At 22.3% G+C, this 18,496-nt stretch overlaps 3 protein-coding genes across 4 annotated transcripts; 2 read left to right on the top strand and 1 right to left on the bottom strand.

Moving 5' to 3' along the window:
* The first annotated feature begins 129 nt into the window (after positions 1 to 129).
* Positions 130 to 6,069, top strand: LOC100576374 (protein MMS22-like). 2 transcript variants are annotated; one of them, XM_026445244.1, is made up of 20 exons: positions 130 to 587; positions 674 to 808; positions 881 to 1,055; positions 1,112 to 1,297; positions 1,386 to 1,499; positions 1,573 to 1,752; positions 1,852 to 2,099; positions 2,168 to 2,265; positions 2,333 to 2,508; positions 2,594 to 2,752; positions 2,824 to 3,061; positions 3,176 to 3,404; positions 3,498 to 3,594; positions 3,740 to 3,934; positions 4,015 to 4,188; positions 4,247 to 4,600; positions 4,704 to 4,906; positions 4,984 to 5,172; positions 5,239 to 5,293; positions 5,955 to 6,069. In XM_026445244.1, the coding sequence occupies exons 1-19, from the start codon at positions 373 to 375 to the stop codon at positions 5,279 to 5,281; spliced, it is 3,408 nt and encodes a 1,135-aa protein (XP_026301029.1). In that variant the 5' UTR covers positions 130 to 372; the 3' UTR covers positions 5,282 to 5,293; positions 5,955 to 6,069. The 2 variants fall into 2 exon arrangements, with proteins under 2 accessions (XP_026301029.1, XP_026301030.1); XM_026445245.1 differs by lacking the exon at positions 130 to 587 and having other exon boundaries at positions 684 to 808; positions 907 to 1,055.
* On the bottom strand, positions 5,514 to 7,207 carry LOC552815 (high mobility group protein 20A). The gene is made up of 7 exons (XM_006565799.3): positions 7,193 to 7,207; positions 6,937 to 7,082; positions 6,656 to 6,839; positions 6,301 to 6,580; positions 6,133 to 6,214; positions 5,853 to 6,068; positions 5,514 to 5,782 (listed from the first exon to the last, which is right to left on the bottom strand). The coding sequence occupies exons 2-7, from the start codon at positions 7,025 to 7,027 to the stop codon at positions 5,646 to 5,648; spliced, it is 990 nt and encodes a 329-aa protein (XP_006565862.1). The 5' UTR covers positions 7,028 to 7,082; positions 7,193 to 7,207; the 3' UTR covers positions 5,514 to 5,645.
* A 314-nt stretch (positions 7,208 to 7,521) lies between these two features.
* Positions 7,522 to 18,461, top strand: LOC100576402 (serine/threonine-protein kinase atr-like). Its single transcript, XM_006565801.3, has 39 exons — positions 7,522 to 7,736; positions 7,811 to 8,016; positions 8,099 to 8,269; positions 8,326 to 8,483; positions 8,557 to 8,706; positions 8,779 to 8,977; positions 9,058 to 9,194; positions 9,287 to 9,846; positions 9,930 to 10,094; positions 10,163 to 10,642; positions 10,714 to 10,891; positions 10,966 to 11,211; positions 11,297 to 11,413; positions 11,517 to 11,639; positions 11,707 to 11,954; positions 12,023 to 12,244; positions 12,320 to 12,491; positions 12,557 to 12,683; positions 12,738 to 12,862; positions 12,933 to 13,093; positions 13,162 to 13,322; positions 13,397 to 13,587; positions 13,653 to 13,737; positions 13,808 to 13,953; positions 14,058 to 14,174; positions 14,281 to 14,645; positions 14,703 to 14,963; positions 15,049 to 15,274; positions 15,368 to 15,552; positions 15,620 to 15,825; positions 15,897 to 16,069; positions 16,178 to 16,321; positions 16,404 to 16,561; positions 16,649 to 16,880; positions 17,041 to 17,179; positions 17,377 to 17,491; positions 17,571 to 17,724; positions 17,919 to 18,155; positions 18,238 to 18,461. The coding sequence occupies exons 1-39, from the start codon at positions 7,690 to 7,692 to the stop codon at positions 18,418 to 18,420; spliced, it is 7,470 nt and encodes a 2,489-aa protein (XP_006565864.2). The 5' UTR covers positions 7,522 to 7,689; the 3' UTR covers positions 18,421 to 18,461.
* Positions 18,462 to 18,496: the final 35 nt, after the last annotated feature.

Genomic DNA, 18,496 nt, shown 5'->3' with positions numbered 1-18,496 from the left:
TTATTTTTTTGATTTATAATTTTTTTAATTACATTATTTAATTTACTATAAAAAAATTATTAAATTTTAAAGAAATTAAATTACTATAAATATTTATTTTGAAATCATGTGCATCGTCATAAGTTTTATAGATGGCACTTTTATGAATACCGCCAAAACTTAGGAAAAAGTGTCTACTTGTAGTTGATACATTTATTAATCTGAAAAAATTTCATAATTATACAAAATAATGTAATTATTTGTAATATAATTTAATATATTATTTACAAAAGAAATTACTTTTTAGATTTAAATATAAAAAAATGTGTTTAAGTTTAAGTTGATATTTGATATTTGAAATGGATTTATATTTTCTTTAATAATATTGTACACATGGATCTTTGTTTTACTTTCAATTGCAATGGAAAGGTGAATTTTAATGATTGGGAATTAGATAAAAATGGTTTATTTTTACAAGGAGAAGTAGAAAATGTCCTATATCCACAAGAAAAATATTTTTTATTAGATAAGAATATACAACTTTTTGATTGTAATATGCCAGCTGCAACTGCTCTCTTGGATTTCAAACATTTTAATAAGTGTATGAAGTAAGAAATTTTTTTTATGAATATAAATTATTTTAGTTTATTTTAAAAATATATTTATTAATATTATTTTATTTATATTTTAACAGTATGCAATTAAAAATACTCAGCAGGCATGAAATTTATGATCAAGTTTTAAGTTCAAAAACACATGATACTGATTTTTATTATATTAGATGTATTATATCAAAATTTATTTTGTATGTTCGAATGTATTTGAATAGGTAAGATAATTTATTTTTTCAAGATATTTCATTTTAGTTATTGATTATAAATTAAAAATATACATTTATTAGTATTAAAGGAAACTATCTGTCATTAGAAACTATAAACATGGATATAAAAACTATAAATGTGGATATTGAAGAAGAATTTAATTCATTATTTATTATAATAAAACAATTCCTTGAAAGGATATATAATATTCCTGATGCTACATTTCATTATGTACCATCTAAATTAGGCAATCAGGTTTGTAAATAAATAATAATATTTAACATATTAATTTTATACTTTATATATTACAGTGTACACAACCAGAATATCATATGTATCATATGCACATTGAATTAAGATGGTTTTTTATTTCATTAATATATACAAAGAACATATATTGTGAATATTCAATTGAAAACCACTTGGATGAATTTGAAAACATTCAAGCAATGATAATTAATGATTTAATTTATATTTCATTAAAAATATTTGAAACGGTAAAAATATATTAGTTTATTTAAAAAAATTATTATCAAATATTTAACTATTTTATATTTATATTTGTCTTTTTGCAATATGTTTTAGATCCCTTTAACTAATGTACAACAAAAGACTCCATATAATTGTACTTGTATTCGTGAATTATGGCTTATGCTTCAAATATTTATTGATAGTTTATCTGATAGAATGAAATCAAAAGTATATTAAAAATTTTTTATGAATGTATTTTATAATTTTCATAATGTAAATATAATTTTCATAAATTTTTTAGACTTTCTGGAAGTATATCAATGAATGTATCAATGAATTGTTGAATAGGAATGCATCTAATAATACTGGACAATTTCTTTGTAAAAATACTGAATTATTTTGTTTATGGATTATTTATCATCTTTCACTTTTATATGGATACAATAATGATGGAATATATTTAGGATCTAAGTGTTCACGAGTAACTATATTTTAATTTTATTTGCTTTCTTATTTGTTAGTATTTTTAACAAATATATTTATTTCTTTGTTATATATTTACTTATTTATTTCATTTTAGATCAGGCCTAATTATGAACAATTAGAGAAGATTTTGAAAACATATATTTCTAAAGGTGGAAAAGATGGTGAACGGGATGAAATTGATGAGGAATTATGTATAATGATACCTTTATTAAATATTATTGTTACTAACTGGTGGCAACCACGAGTTTCAATTATTTCTCTTCTATGGGATTGTTTTCATAAAAGATTAGATGAACCATTTCTCTTACAAGTATCTGGCCCTTGGACATTATCAATTGAAAAGTATTTGTAAATAATTTGTGATTTTATATATATTTTTTATCATAATTTTTAAATAAATTCATTGATAGGAAAACCGCTATGGATCTTCTTAAACAAGTAAAAGAGAGACTCAATAATATAGAGTATATTAAAGAATCAAGTTATGGAATGTTTTTACGTTTACTTGGTAAGTTTTTAATTTCTATGATTTATTTCTAAATTAGTAATTCTATTTATATATACTTATGTTAAAGGATCTTTTTTACGCATAAATTATAGTAACAATGATACAAAATATTGGAACCAAATTAAAGGTCGTATTTATTCTAAATTTTCAAAAAGTAAAGTTCAAGAATTTTCAATAACTGGTTTATATAATTTCATTTCATTATTTTTAACATTAGCTGTTACTACTGATACTATAAATGTTGTAAGTAAATCATCTGCTATTGTTTTTAAAAATTTTTTTTATGAAATTTTTTTTATAAAAATCAATTTATAACTATTTTTTACAGTGTTCAGTAATGTTAGATCTTTTGCCATTGACAAAAGAATATAATAATGAAAATAGTAAAAAACATAATTTAATTTGGAAAGGAAAATTAGCTGTTCTTATTTTATATAACGATTTTAGATTAAATTTAACAAATATAGCACCTTTGTACATAGATACGGTATAATATAAATTTGATTTCTATTAATTAATTTATTTTATTTTCTTTATTCTAATGAACTTACATTATAGATAAATACTATATGTGTTCGTAAAGATGATATTTCCCGTTCAATGATGAATAATTTTATTGATGTATTCAATACAATTTTATCATCTAGTAATATTGAATTAGGACAACATTTATTATTTAGTGGATGGATAGATCGTTACTTATTAGAATGTTCAAATAAAATGGTTGGAACATTAATGAAAGTGCTAATTAATATCTTTGAACAATGCATTTATCTTTCTAAAGTTTCTAATACAGGTTTGTTATTATATAAACAGGTTCTTATTATATAAAAATTGCAATTTATATCTATCTTTTTAATTCGTGTATATATATATATATATATATATATATATATATATATATATGTAGGTGATATAGGACAATTGCTAGATGCTTTATGGTGTTATGTCGCCTGTAGAGTAAGACAACTTGTTTTTGATCCTATTGTTAATAGTGAACATTATCAATATATTTCAAAATTAGCAGTTTTATTTACTATGGAAGCATTAAGAAATCCAGCAACAGCAAAAAAACATAAGCATTCAGCTATGTCTTTATTTCAGCATTTTGCATCTTCAGTAATTGTTAAAGACATAAGGTAATAAAAATGTATATTCAGATTATATAAGATTGAAAATTTGTATATTAAATAATATTATAATCAAATTATTATATAAAAATTTCATTTCAGAATTACAAGACATTATTTGGTATTAATACTTGAACAGGAACAAGTAATTCATGATTTAAAAAAAGAAATAAGAAATTTTGATACAATACTTATACAAGTTAGTAAACAAAATTTATAAAATATATTTTTTAATTATATAATTATAATTTTTTTAATTGTTTTTAATATTATATTTTTAATATTATATAATTGTAATTCATAATAAAGAATTTTATATTCATAATATTATGTTTAAATTTTAGGCATGGATAAAATGTTCTATAATTGGTCATGATACAAATAGAGATGAAATAAAAATTTTACAAAATTATATATTGAAATTAAGTGATATACAAGATATATTTGAAACATATAATGATCTTCAAGAATTTCAAAATAATGATGGATCTATTTTAACATTTATAATGCATTCTATGAAAAAACGAAATACTTTAAAAGTATATGTTTATTTATTATTATTTATCAAAGAAAATGCATTAAAATCAATCATAAAATGATCATTATTAATGTTTTTTAGATTGAACAAGAACGAATTCAATATGATATGAAATGGAGATTATATTTTAGTCATTTAGAAAAATGGATTCTTTTACCCATTACTGAAGAAACTAAAGATTCGGAATTGGCTTTGTGGATATATAGATGTATTGGAACATTAATTCTTTGTACTTCTATCATGTTATATTCTAAAGTGAGTATATATAAATATATATTATTAATATATTATATTAATTTAAATCCTTCTTCAGAATCAACCAAATAATATATTTAAAATATTAGTGAATAGAACTATATTATCAGTAGAACATTCTTTTTTAAAAAATTTGGGAAAAAAAACATTCTCTATGATAATTTTGGGTATGGAAACCCTTAATGTTAGAAGTGATATATCACTTCAAGTAATAATACGAGATTTATTTGATCAATATATGCCACTCTTAATAATTCCAACTATTAATACAAATACTTTTAAAGTATCTGATTCGTTATTAAAATGTTTTAAAGATGGAAAAATAGATTTTATATGCTTGATATTTGAAATTTTGATGACGAATTTTTTTACCATTTCAAATGACAATATGATGCATAAACATTCTTATTTGGTATGTATTAATATTTTATATATAATTCTTACTTGATATGTATTATTTTATATGTAATTATAATAATACTCATTACAATTAAGTATATATATCTTTAATGCAGGTAATGATAATTTTACAAAATTTGCTCAAAGGTGAAAAAGATTATGCATATTATATTGTAGAACATATTATTTTAATTTGCACATCATATATTATTAAATGCTACATAAAAGTCCATGATCATCATCCGCACAAACAACAGACTATTGACTTTATAAGTAGTATTATAAACAATATATATTATAAAGAGGATAATACTTTACGGTAAAAATTAGTATTCATTATGATATTTGATTTAAATAATAATTTATAGAAATTAAAAATTGAATTAACAATTATAGAGATAAGTTTCATAATATGATATCCAGTATTATTGAAAAATCATTAATATTAAATCAGCATAATACTTTTGAGCTTTTACATTCAATTTTAATGATATCGACTGAAGTAGTACAAGTTTTATCATCAAAACTCGAACTTACTTTAATCAATTTGGAGATTAATCGACGTCCAAATGCAGCATCTTTCAGGTAAAAAAATATATCTATAAAGGATAACTATGAATAAGTAATATATAACTTTTACTTTTCTTTCAGATATTCTTGGAATCAACTTCAAAATCTAATAAAAAAGCAATAAAACGAATCATTAGTAAGTTTAAAAAATTTATTAATAAATATTTGATAATACCATAATATTTTGTTATTATGCTACGAATTGATTATATTGTCTAATCTAATAATTAATATTTATATATGTAATTTCATGCAATTATATCTTATAAATTACATTTATTTAAAAAGTAAATCATGATTTTATAATCATGAATTGGGAAGAAAATTATTATTTGTAATTATTAAACTAGGGAGCATACAATATTAAAAAAAATATATTTTACAAAATATATAAAAAAGAACACAATTACTCTTTTTTATTTTCGATGTGAGTGTCTTGAACGATGATGTTTCATTGATGTAGTAGCTGTACTACCGGGAGGTGATCGTCATCCAATTAATTCAAGACGAGATACAGCATTACGTACAGCATTTCGTAAAGATTGTTCAACATTGCCATTTAATAATGATTCAAGTCTTTCAACATAACTATCTATATTTTGTAATGTTGCACCTTCATTTGTTCCTAAAATAACATATAAGTATTAATTATAAATATATAAAATATAAATATAAAATTAAAATACAAATTCAACCTGGCAGAGATATTGTAGCAAAGCAACCAGCTAATTGTGAACGAAGGGAATCCAAATGACGCTGTAAAGCTTGATTAGTCGTACGTTGTTGATTTGTTTCAGATTCCAAACGATTTACAGCTGCATATAAACTGTCTACATGTCTTTGAAGCACTGCATTTTGAGCTTCATAATCTGAAGTAGCTTTTCTTAATTGTCTTAATTCAGCCTCACATGCTGTATATATAAAAATTATGTAAAAGAAATTTTTATATATAATGATACGAAAAAAATTATTTACCCTTATTATGATCCAAAAATTCCTCTGTAAAAATAGGTATATCAAAACCTGTAAAGTCGTTATCTTTATCTTGTTGAATATCCTGGTAAAATATTAAATATCAATAATTAATAAAAATAAATTGAAATAAAATTAACAAATTACTTAATTAAGACATAAATATTATACATTTTGTTCAGAATTTATATCAGTTCCATTTCTTTCTTTTTTGCTTTCTTGTTGCTTTTCTGAAGATTGTTTTTCACTAAACAACCTGTATGCTTCTGTTTGTTTATAATCACTAAATTCACGATTATAACGTTCTTTATCTTGTTCGGCTGCATCTAAATATTGTTGTTTTTGATCAGCAGGTAAAGTACTCCACTCTGAAGCAAGAAGTTTTGTGATTTCAGCAAATGATAAAGTAGGATTTTCACTTCTTACTTTTTCTCTTCGATCATTTAAAAATCTGTTTTTTAAAAATTTGTTGTCAAATATGCTTTTAATTTTAATTATATATTTTTTTAATTATAGAAAAATATACCTGAAGTAACCAGTTAAAGGTTGTTTTGGAGCAGTAGCATCTCTAGGAGTTTTCTTTCTCTTTTTAGCTCTATTAGTTGTATTTGTATTATTACTTCCAATTATAGGAGTTACATTATTTTTTTTAATTCCATTATCACATATTGAATCCGGTATTTTATCTTCTCCACTTCCAGGTGATTTGTCTGATAAATAAATTATTATAATTAAGTAATAATATAAAAAAATATTTCTTAAACTTACAGAAATTAAAAATATTAATAATTTAAAAAATTAATATACTTGTATGTTCTTCACTTTCTCCATTGTAAGTGGCTTGTTCTGATGCACCATTACTTTCAAGTACATCATTAATTGATGCACTTTCACTCATTTTTAATTATAAATTTTTATATTTAATTTGAATGTATTATTTATTTTAAATAAATCTAAAATTTGAACTATATTAACCTCTGATTAATATAGATTATATAAAATGCAACATTATTTTATAATATTCAAGTATTAAATTCAATGAATGCAAAATATTATTACTTACCTAAAATTAATTATTTTCTAATAATCTAATGTAAGATATGTTAATATTAGTTTATTAGGTTAAATAATGAAAGTATTAATAAATCTGTAACAAAGTACAAAGAAAGCGTTGTAACTAATTCGAATCGGTATTATTTTATTATATATATTTTGCAAAAAATTAATTTTTGACAAAAACAAAATATTGATGAAACTATATAATCATAAAAATTGGTTAGCATAAACACTAAAGCCAAATTTTCATGAGAAGAATTCAAATGAAGTTAATTCAAATGTTGATGATTTTACCGCTGAATCAAAACATTAGATTTTTAGATTTGAGAATATGCTTTTAGTGAATCACATTCAATTTGATTGAATCTGATGTGATGAGATCCAATTTACATTATTTTTAAACGAAATCTTCTGTTCGTTGTAATAAATTTAAAAATAATTTCATTTTATTATAATGTAATATTTAATTTTATATATTTCATATTTCATATTTAAGACAATAATATGGAAGTACACGATAATTCAATTAATTCAATTCAAAGTAATACCAGGTAAATTAGTTTGTTTAATTTCTTATAAAATAAAATTTTGTATATAAATAATAATAAAGAAACAATTTTTCTAGTAATATAACAGTGGCAGATTCGGTATGGAAATTCATCAATAGTCCTGTAATTGCAATATTTTCTGATTTAAAAAATGCAACTGCCAAACAAACTCTTTGTTCTCTTTTGGAATCTATAATTAAACGATCAGCTACTTTAACTACAGTTTTAGTTCCACCTTTTAGCAATGGGATGCAAAATGAAACATTAAAATGTCAATATACTGGTAAAAAAATTATAAAATTATAAAAAATAATTAATTATGATCTAATAAAATTCCATAAAAATATAATTTATTTTAATTATAGCATTTACCACTTGGTTGTTCGGCATTATGTTTTATTTAGTAGGAAATCCTTTAAGTAATGAAATTCTCAACAACAGTATAGAGATACAAGCATGTATGCTTAGAATATTATCTAGACATCATATTACAATGTTTGAAACAATTAGCAATGAATATATGGATATTCTTGAAGGTATGTATTCAAAATAATATTATATGTATATTATATAATAACATTAATTATTTCAGAAATATCAGAATTTTATAGAATGAATTCAGAAGAAGATAGAATTATATTAAGCAAATTTTATACAGAAAGAAATATCATAGAAAATTTGGATCTACAAGCGTTTCCTGTAACAATAAAATATTATGATTTACCATTAGTACAAACATCTATTTTTAAAGTAATACATCTATACTTATTTTCTATTAGTATTTTACATTATTATAAAAATTTTTATACGTATTTATTTTTAGATTATAACGAAAACAGGAGTTTTTGTTTGGAACCATAAAATATTATCTGAAAGAATATTAAAAATAATGATTATATCTGTTCCAAATGTAAAATTTATAGCATTAGATCTTTCTATAAAATTAATGGAATTTTCATTATTTAGCAAACAAGTAAGTATATTATATTATTAATAGAAGTTAACAAACATATATATCCTTGAAATTAGATTTTCTTTTTTTAAGGAATATGAAAATTTGATTCTCTATATTATTGAGATTATTAAAATGCTCCCTATTTGGATAAACTTATATGATATAACAGAGAATCAATTAAATCAATTTTTATGGACATGTATTCAATTTATTCAATTTTTGCCATTATCTTCAAATGGTACTGAATTATGCTTTCAAATCATTGATTTTACAATTAGTGAAATAAAATGTAAGTTAATATTTTTAAACTAACATTTTTTTTATTTTTATATTTTTATAACAAACTATAAATTGAAAGTTTATCTTTAGGTAATAGCAATTTTAATGCTATAGAACAAATAAAAAAAGTTGCATATAACAAAATTCTGCAAAATTTTATTATGAAACCAAGAATTTATACTTTTTCTAAAACAAAAAAATTTATTTCATATTTTGAATACTATCCGGTTTGTAACAATTAAATTTATGTTATGATATATTTAATATTAATTATTAATATAAATTTTTATATTATATATTAAATATAAAATTATTATAGGATTTCATTATTATTTTTATTCACTATATTCTTATTGATATGAAACATGTAATTAATGCAAATATTTGTACATGTGACTCATGGAATTTATTAAAAAAAGAATTAATAACAGCAACACAGAAAGAAAAATTTAAAATCACTATGCATATTTTAAAAGCATCTCGTATTTTACAATCATGGTTAAAAGAACTACAATTGGAAATGATTTTGTATACAGATGAGTTAGATTATATTTTAAAGTTATTGTTGCAGAATCTAAATTCTGGACAATATGAACAAAAAAATGTAATTTTTGAATGTTTAATTCATATGATAGCACATGATGAATCAAATAAAGATTTAATTCAGAAAATATTAACATTACCATTTATGCAACATATTGAAATTTCTATGGATATAATAAATAATCATGCAAAAGAAGTTTTTAAATCTGTTGATACTGCTGCGATGTTAATCTGTCTTGAAGTTCTTTGTGAATATGGAAGAGGAATGGAACGATTAAAAATATTAAATACATGTATAATGGATTATCAAACTGATATAGCAGCAGCAGCAGTATTGTAAATAATTTTTATTTGAAAAACTGAAAGTAATAAAATATGAATAAATATAAAATAATAAAGATATATTAAAAAATTTACAGGAATAGTGTATTACTTTTAAAGAATAAAGAAATACAATTGGAAAATATTTCAAAATATATTCTTCAACCTGCATTACAATCAGAAGAACAAAAACTTCATGAAATGCTTGTTATTGCTTTGAGCAAAATAAGTTGTTATATATCAGGATGTGGAAATTTCATAAGGTAATTTTTTATTACATAATTTATTTTGCTTACTAATGAAGTGATTTATAAAATATTTTTATTAACAGGGAATCTGATAATATAACATGGACATTAGAATGTACATATTGTAATGAAATATCTGAAAATAGTATAAATTCTAATGCTTATGTCTCAGAAGAATATGATCATCTACTTCGGCCATATTTTAAATTATTATTTTCGAATTCTGTTTCAGTACGTTTGCAAATCTCTAAAAATATTCTCTCTTTTTCAAATCACATTAAGTCTTTTAACAATAATGAAATAGCAAGAATATGGTTTTCATATGTAGAAGATGAAAATTTTGAAATTCGTTCCAATATTGCTAGAGTAATAAAAAGATTATTATTGAATAAAATAAATATATCGAAATTTATGTCCATTCAAAATGAAAATGCATTGATTTGTTTAGATGAATTTATTGAATCATTTATTAATATTATAGCACATGCAGTTATGAAAGCTTTAACAAATTCAAATCATGCATTGCATGATACTTTACTTGTTACTGCCAAAAATTGTGCATGGTATGACATATATTTAAAAAATATCTATTTTAATTATTAGATATATTCTAATTTTTTATTTTTAATTTTAGTATTCCATTACATATAATTGAAAGATATATTTTAAATATATTTTTGATTACCATAGTACATTCAACATCATCTTCAGCAACAATAGCATTTGCAACTACTGCTTATCATGATATTGCTAAATTCTTAAATGTTTCTCCAAAAGTTTTATATATCCGATATAAAAAAAATTTTCTTAAGGTACATAAATTTTGTTGAAATTAGGTAGAAATTAGGTGTCATAACATTTTATTTTTTTATTTTTTTCATTTTAGCTTATAATGCAATGTGCAGTTTATAATTTTATACATTATTCTTACAACATAGCTACATCTATACATCGTGTTGCAAAATGTATTGGATATGAAGGATCACGTCAATTATTACGCAAAGATGGGCATTATGCAGTATGCTATTTGCTTTCTTTTATTATTGATGTACCAAATGCAAAAACTCTCTTACATGATATAGCTGAATTAATTAGTATGGATGAAAAACAAATGTTAAAAGAATATTTTTCTGTATGTATATTAATAAAAAAAATATATTTTTTTTTATATTTTTTATTATAGAGTATAAATTTAACTTAAATATTTGTTTGTTTAGCATATTTGCAGTTATGCATTTTTAAACATGTCTCTTACTACCGCTATGGAATGTTTAAGATTAGTTTCAAAAATTACACAAACAAATTTATCTCTTCTAATAAAGCAATCATTTATGGTAATAATGATCGATAATGATTATAAATATTTTATATAATTAATTTTACTAATAAATATTTTTTATATTTAATTTTATTAATTTTAATAAATATATTTAATAGGGTATATTTGAAAAACTAATGTTAAATTTTCATGAATCTCCTGAAAAGATAATTGGATTATTAAAAATTATATCTGATTATGATAGTAATTTAGAAAAAAATTACATTATACATAAAGGGATTGTAAGTTTTATATATTTATACGTTTCTTTTTAGAAGAAAAAGATATAAATATATACAATATTTGCAGGAGTCTTATTTGAATTTACGTTTACATGGTATATTAGTTAACTTTGATATAAAGCTTGGATCAAAATCAGATGAACATACTCAACAATCTGCACTTGCTTCATTAGCTGCACTAATGCATTATATGGGTTCACAGTATTTGACACCATTGAGATATAAAATCTTAGCAACATTACGAACTTCATTAGGATTTAAAAGACCAGGATTTGGACCTCTTTTATGTGATGCATGGAATGCATTCATTCATAAGTATGTAATAATAATTATTATATTTTCATAATAAATAAATAATATATATTTTATATTTTTTATTTTAGTATAGCTATTAAAGAACTTGGTCCATTGTTACCAACTATATATGTTTCATTGATATCATTATTAAATATGTATAGAGAAAAAATAATTGCAATGCTAAAGTTTCTGATTATTAAATGTAATGAAGAATGTCCAGATTACATTGCAGAATTATTTTTCATAGATGATATTGATGTTCCAGTTGAAATATCAAGTATAATTAAAGCACATATTTTGCAAACTAGGTAAACTAAGATTTAAAATATATATTTATTTTCTTAATTATTAAATATATATCTAATATATTTTATAAATTTTAGACCTAAAGGTTTTGAAGCAAACTTAAAATTATGGATTGAACGAATCACGCATGAAACAGATGAAGTAATAATCAGAGCATTGATGTATTTACAAAAATTTCTAGCTGAAAATCGTAGCCAATTGAATGAAATGATTTTAAGTGAAACAAATATTCATCCACTGATAGTTGAAGTACATTTATTACTTAAAGTAAAAAATATATTAATGAATTATAATAATTATGAATAACTTTTTAGCTATTACATACATTATTAATTGGATGTCAACATAAAGATAAAAGTATCCGTCTACTTTATGGTGAATGTTTAGGAGAATTAGGTGCTATTGAACCAAGTCTTCTTCCTCGTAGAATTATTTCTAGAGGTATATTATTTATTAATTTATTTATTCTTTATTTTAATCCATTTTAAATTTTAGTTGATAGTAAATTTATCGCTGATATGAATGAAGAATTTGCATGTGCTATACTTTTCGAACATGTTCGAGCGTTTCAAATGCAGAAAAGTAGTCAGAGTATGGATTGTTTTTCACTTGCTATTCAAGTAAGTAGCATATCATCTTATAATTTTTGTATTATAAATAAATATTTTTAAAAGTATAAATGATTTTTAGGAAATTTTAAAAACATATGATATTTCACCTCAAGGTAAAAACAATGAATTATGGAGTAATTTACCTGTATCTATGAAACAGATTATTACTCCTTTTTTAACTTCACATTATAAAATTGCAACTATTAGCGATAATGAAACGTTTCCTCATCCTATTTATGGGTAAATTTCTGATTAAAAAAAAAAATCTTTAATTATTTATTATATTTATTAACTAATTTTTCAAACAGTTCTGAAGCTGGTTCTTCTGTAGAAAATTGGGCTTATAATTGGCTTTGCAATATGTTTAATAATATCCATGATGAAATTCTTAATAATGTATTACGTGCATGTAAATTAGCATTGAAGCGAGATATAAAAATATTAACATTTTGTTTACCTCATGTTGTTTGTAAGTATTTTTATTAATATTATATTCAATAATAAAAAATATATATAATTTAAATAAACATATTTTTTTATTAGCATATATAATAACAAATGGTACCGAACAAGAACATGCAAAAATACGAGAAGAAATGTTGACAATTATAGATGTTAGAAAAAAGCCTACACTTGATTCCGAATTATCACGTCATAGACCTCTTAGACATGGATATAATATAAAGTTAGATATTCGAATTTCTGAAGAAACAAGACGTACACGTTGTGCACAGGTATAAAAATAAAAAATGATATTATTTTTATTCATTTAATAATTTTTTTTATAATTTTTGGGTAGATTATATTTTCAGTATTAGATCATTTGCAAAGATGGCTTTGGGAACAACGATTAGTTCATGATTATAAATATAAAGCTTTAAAAAGTAAGTTTTTTAGATTTAATTTATTACTAATAAAATATAATTATTAATGAATGTTTTTAAATCAATTTAGATTTTTGTGAAACATTAAATGCATTAGTAGTGGCAGAAGGCTGTTATCAATTTCAAGAATATCATAGAGCATTAATGTATTTAGAGCAACATATGATTTCTTCTAATAAAGGATTATCAGAAGCATTGGAGGGCGGATTACTTGCTGTAAATTCTAAATTTAAATGATAAATAATTTAAATAATAAATAAAATTCTAAATAATAAAATTAAAAGTAATTCATTAGAATTTTTATTTTTCTTTTTTTCTAGAAAATATATGCGCAATTAGATGAACCAGATGGTATATCTGGTATATTAGCTACTCAAGATCATACTCCTACTGTTCAACAATTAGTCTTAGCTCATGAAGTTAATGGACAGCTTCAAGTAAGATAAAATATTTACTTATTTATGAATTTATTATATATATATATATATTATTCAATATATATATTATATTATATATATTCAAAATGGGCGTAAAATATATTAGGATGCTGCAACGTGTTACGAGAGATTAGCACAAAAGAAGACTTTAAAGCATACATATTTGCAAGGAATGATCCAATGTTATCTTGGACTTGATCAACCTTTTACAGCAAAACATATTACTGAAGGAATTTTGAGTAATCGGCCAGAATTAGAATCATTAATGATTGAACAAGAACCTTTTTGGAGATTAGCTCATTTTATTAGATTTGATGACACTTCTCAAAAGAATATAAAGCATATATTACTTGAAGATCTTAAAAAAGGTATTAAACCTGATTTAACATCTTTGAAAAGGAATATAGTGTCACTATTAGAAGATGCTTCACGTCCAGGGGCTTATCAACAAAGCTATTCTTATATCATGAAGTAAGATTTAAAAATACATTTGACATTAAAAGTTATTTATAATACTTTTTTATATAGGCTACATATTCTAAATGAATTCGATAAGGCAATTGCTACAATGTTAAACAATATAGAACAATTACCAATGATATTTGAAGAATGGGAAAAACGCGGTCAACTTGTTCGTGCTTCTCGAGGAGTAGAATTTGTATTAAGTATGCGTAGAGCTACACTAGACTTAGCACTTCAATTGCAAAGAGAAATTGAAAATAAAGAAAATTCAGTACTCAAACAAGAAATTGGAAAGATTTGGCTTAAAAGTGCAAAAATTGCAAGAAAGTTTGTATTAATATTTATAAGTATTCGTTATCTCATTTTGTCTTTTAATTTATGGTATAATTTTTAATTTATGGTTTTTATTTAGAAATAGACAGCATCAACAAGCGTATATGTATATTTTATCAGCGAGCGATTCTTGTCCTCCCCAGCAACTTTATATAGAACAAGCTCAATTATATTGGCAAAAAGGTTGTCAGGAAGATGCTTTTATAACACTAAAGCGATGTTTTTCTAGTTATTTTCAGCCAGCTATGTATTACAAAAACTTATCATCAGGAGAATGTTTAGAAGAAAGAAAGCAATGTGCAAAGGTATAGTATAATAGAAATATAATATAATGTTATCAAATGATAATAATAATTTATTATTATAATAAATATATTATAATAATTTATTTGTTATAGGCAAAACTTTTATATGCAAAATATAATGATGAAACAGTTAATGTAGATACTGATGCTAATATTATAAATTACAAAGAAGCTATTGAAGTATGGAGAGAATGGGAAAAAAGTTTACTATTTTGTGCACGATATTATGAATCTGTTATAGATAGAATGACAGATGAAGAAAAAGATTCAAGAGGACGGTAAGCACGAGAATAAAAATAAATAATATTTTAAATAGAAAAAATAATTAATTATAAATATGTTTAGAGATTTACAAGTGCATACTATGAATTATTATGGGAAATCACTTCAATATGGTTGCAAATATATTCATCAGTCTATGCCAAGAATGTTAACTATATGGTTAGATTTTGCTTCTCGTGCAACACGATCTAATAATCTTATGAATCAATCAAATCAAGAACAAATCAAATTACGAAAAGATGCATTATTGAAAATGTCAAAAATTATGGGTAAGTATATATAATATGTTTAATAGTTGAAATAAATTTTAAAATTAAATAATTCGTTTTTTGTAATCTAGAAGTGTATCAAGAAAGATTACCAATATTCATGTGGCTAACTGCATTTAGCCAACTTGTTTCGAGAATATGCCATCCTTCTATTGAAGTACAGAAAACTATTTGTATAATATTAGTAAAATTAATTCATGCTTATCCTCAACATAGTTTATGGATGATGGCATCTGTTATTAATGTAAATTTTTTAAAAATTAATAATTTTTAAATAAAATAAAAATATATTAATAAATAATAATTTATTAATAATAAAAATAAATAAAAATTTTGATAAACAATTTTTTAGTCTTCTTATCCAGCACGTCAGAAACGTTGTCAAGAAATTCTCAGTCATGTCAAACTTAAAACACCAGAAATGACAAAACTTATTTCAGATTTTCATAAATTATGGGAGAGATTAATTGAGCTATCAAATAAAGCAATTCCAGATGTAAGTAAAATAATACTTAATATAAATTTTTTTATTATGATATTTTATAATATAATATATATATTTTATAATATTTTAATAGGGGATTATGAATACTACAATAAGTCTTTTGTCTCGGAATCTTCCTCGTTTACTTTCAAATAAGGAATTTAGTTCGATAATGATACCAACAACTAAATTTAGACAATTGCATTTGCCATCTAAGGGCATGTCATTAGAAAATCATAATGTATTTTCTTCGTATGTATATCATCATTATCTATTGCATATTATTTTTTTTATTTTGTTTATTTTCTGAAAAAATTTACAATGTTTTATAATTTTCAGAAATTGGATTCATATATCAGGAATAGAAGATAATGTGGTTGTTATGCCATCTCTTCAAAGACCACGACGTATTACATTAAAAGGATCAGATGGTAAAGAATATCTATTTATGTGTAAACCAAAAGATGATTTACGAAGAGATTTTAGATTAATGGAATTTAATGATATTGTAAATAAATATCTTCAAAATGATCCAGAATCACGGCAAAGAAGATTATATATTCGGACATATGTAAGTAAAAAATGATTTTATTATATATAATTTTAATTATTTAAATTAATAATAATATTATTAATTAATAATTAATATAATATAATTATATAATAATTATATTATATATAATTATATATAATATATATAATTAATATAATAAATATTATTTAAATTATAGAGTGTTGTTCCTCTCAATGAAGAATGTGGTTTAGTAGAATGGGTACCAAATTTAGTTGGATTTAGACCCATTATAATAAGTTTATATAAAGAAAGAGGTATTGCAATTTCAAATAGAGAACTTAGAAGTATATTATGTTGTAAGTAGAAATATAATATTCCATTTATTGAAACGAAATTTCGTCAATAAAATAAGGAAATTAATAAATCCTTATTATATAAATAATACATGCTTATTTTACATAATAAATTCATATAAATGAAGTTATATTAATATATATTGCAAAATTAAATTATAAATAATTATAAAAATTCTTACTTGTATATTATATTTCAGCATTGAAAGATCCATTGGAAAAAAAAAGAAAAGTATTTTTAGAACAACTTCTTCCGCGACATGCATCGGTACTTGGAGATTGGTTTCGTCTTACATTTCCTGATCCATATGGATGGTATACTTTATTTATTTCTGTAAATAAAATAAAAATTTATTATTTAAACACATAAAAATATAATTATATATAAAAATAGGTACGAAGCACGTACAGCCTATATTAGAACTACAGCAGTAATGTCTATGGTGGGATACATTCTTGGCCTTGGAGATCGTCATGGAGAAAATATATTATTTGATTCTAAATGTGGAGATTGTGTACACGTAGATTTTAATTGTTTATTTAATAGGGTACATATATTAAATTTATTCATAAATTAAATTCATAGCATGCTTCACTTTTATTTATTGTTAATACAATATTAAATAATAATTACACAAAATAAATATAACTATAAACAAAATAAATATAACTAATGAGATATATATATATATATATTATACAATAAATATTTTAATAATTAAAGTTATATTTCTATTATCAGGGAGAATTATTTGAGTGGCCAGAACGTGTACCATTTCGATTAACGCATAATATGGTAGATGCTATGGGACCATTAAAAATTGAAGGACCATTTAGGCGTGCTTGTGAAATAACTATGAGGGTTCTTCGACAACAAAGTAGTACGTTATTAAGTGTATTGACGCCATTTGTGTATGATCCTCTAGTAAGCTGGAATAAAAATCATATGGGTGAAGGTAGTGAAAAGACAAATGAAAAAGTAAGTTATAATATAATAGATATTAATAATGTATAATATAATTATTAATATAGAATATAAAATATAACATTGAATATTTTAGGCTGTAGAACATATAAAAAATATAGAACAACGATTGAAAGGATTAATTCGATATCATGGAAAAAAATTAGAAAACATTGCTTTAAATCTTAGTGTCGAGGGACAAACCAATCATTTGATTCTAGAAGCAACAAATGTAGATAATCTTTGTCAAATGTACTTTGGATGGGGTGCATATATGTAAAAAATATTACCAATATAATATATAATAATATAATATTTATATATCAGATAATAATCTATTACTAATGAAAAATTAT

This window comes from Apis mellifera, linkage group LG14 (genome assembly GCF_003254395.2).
Source record: "Apis mellifera strain DH4 linkage group LG14, Amel_HAv3.1, whole genome shotgun sequence".
NCBI lineage: Eukaryota > Metazoa > Arthropoda > Insecta > Hymenoptera > Apidae > Apis > Apis mellifera.
The sequence above is the reverse complement of the archived record's forward strand: the minus strand, read 5'-3'. Positions and strand labels throughout refer to the sequence as shown.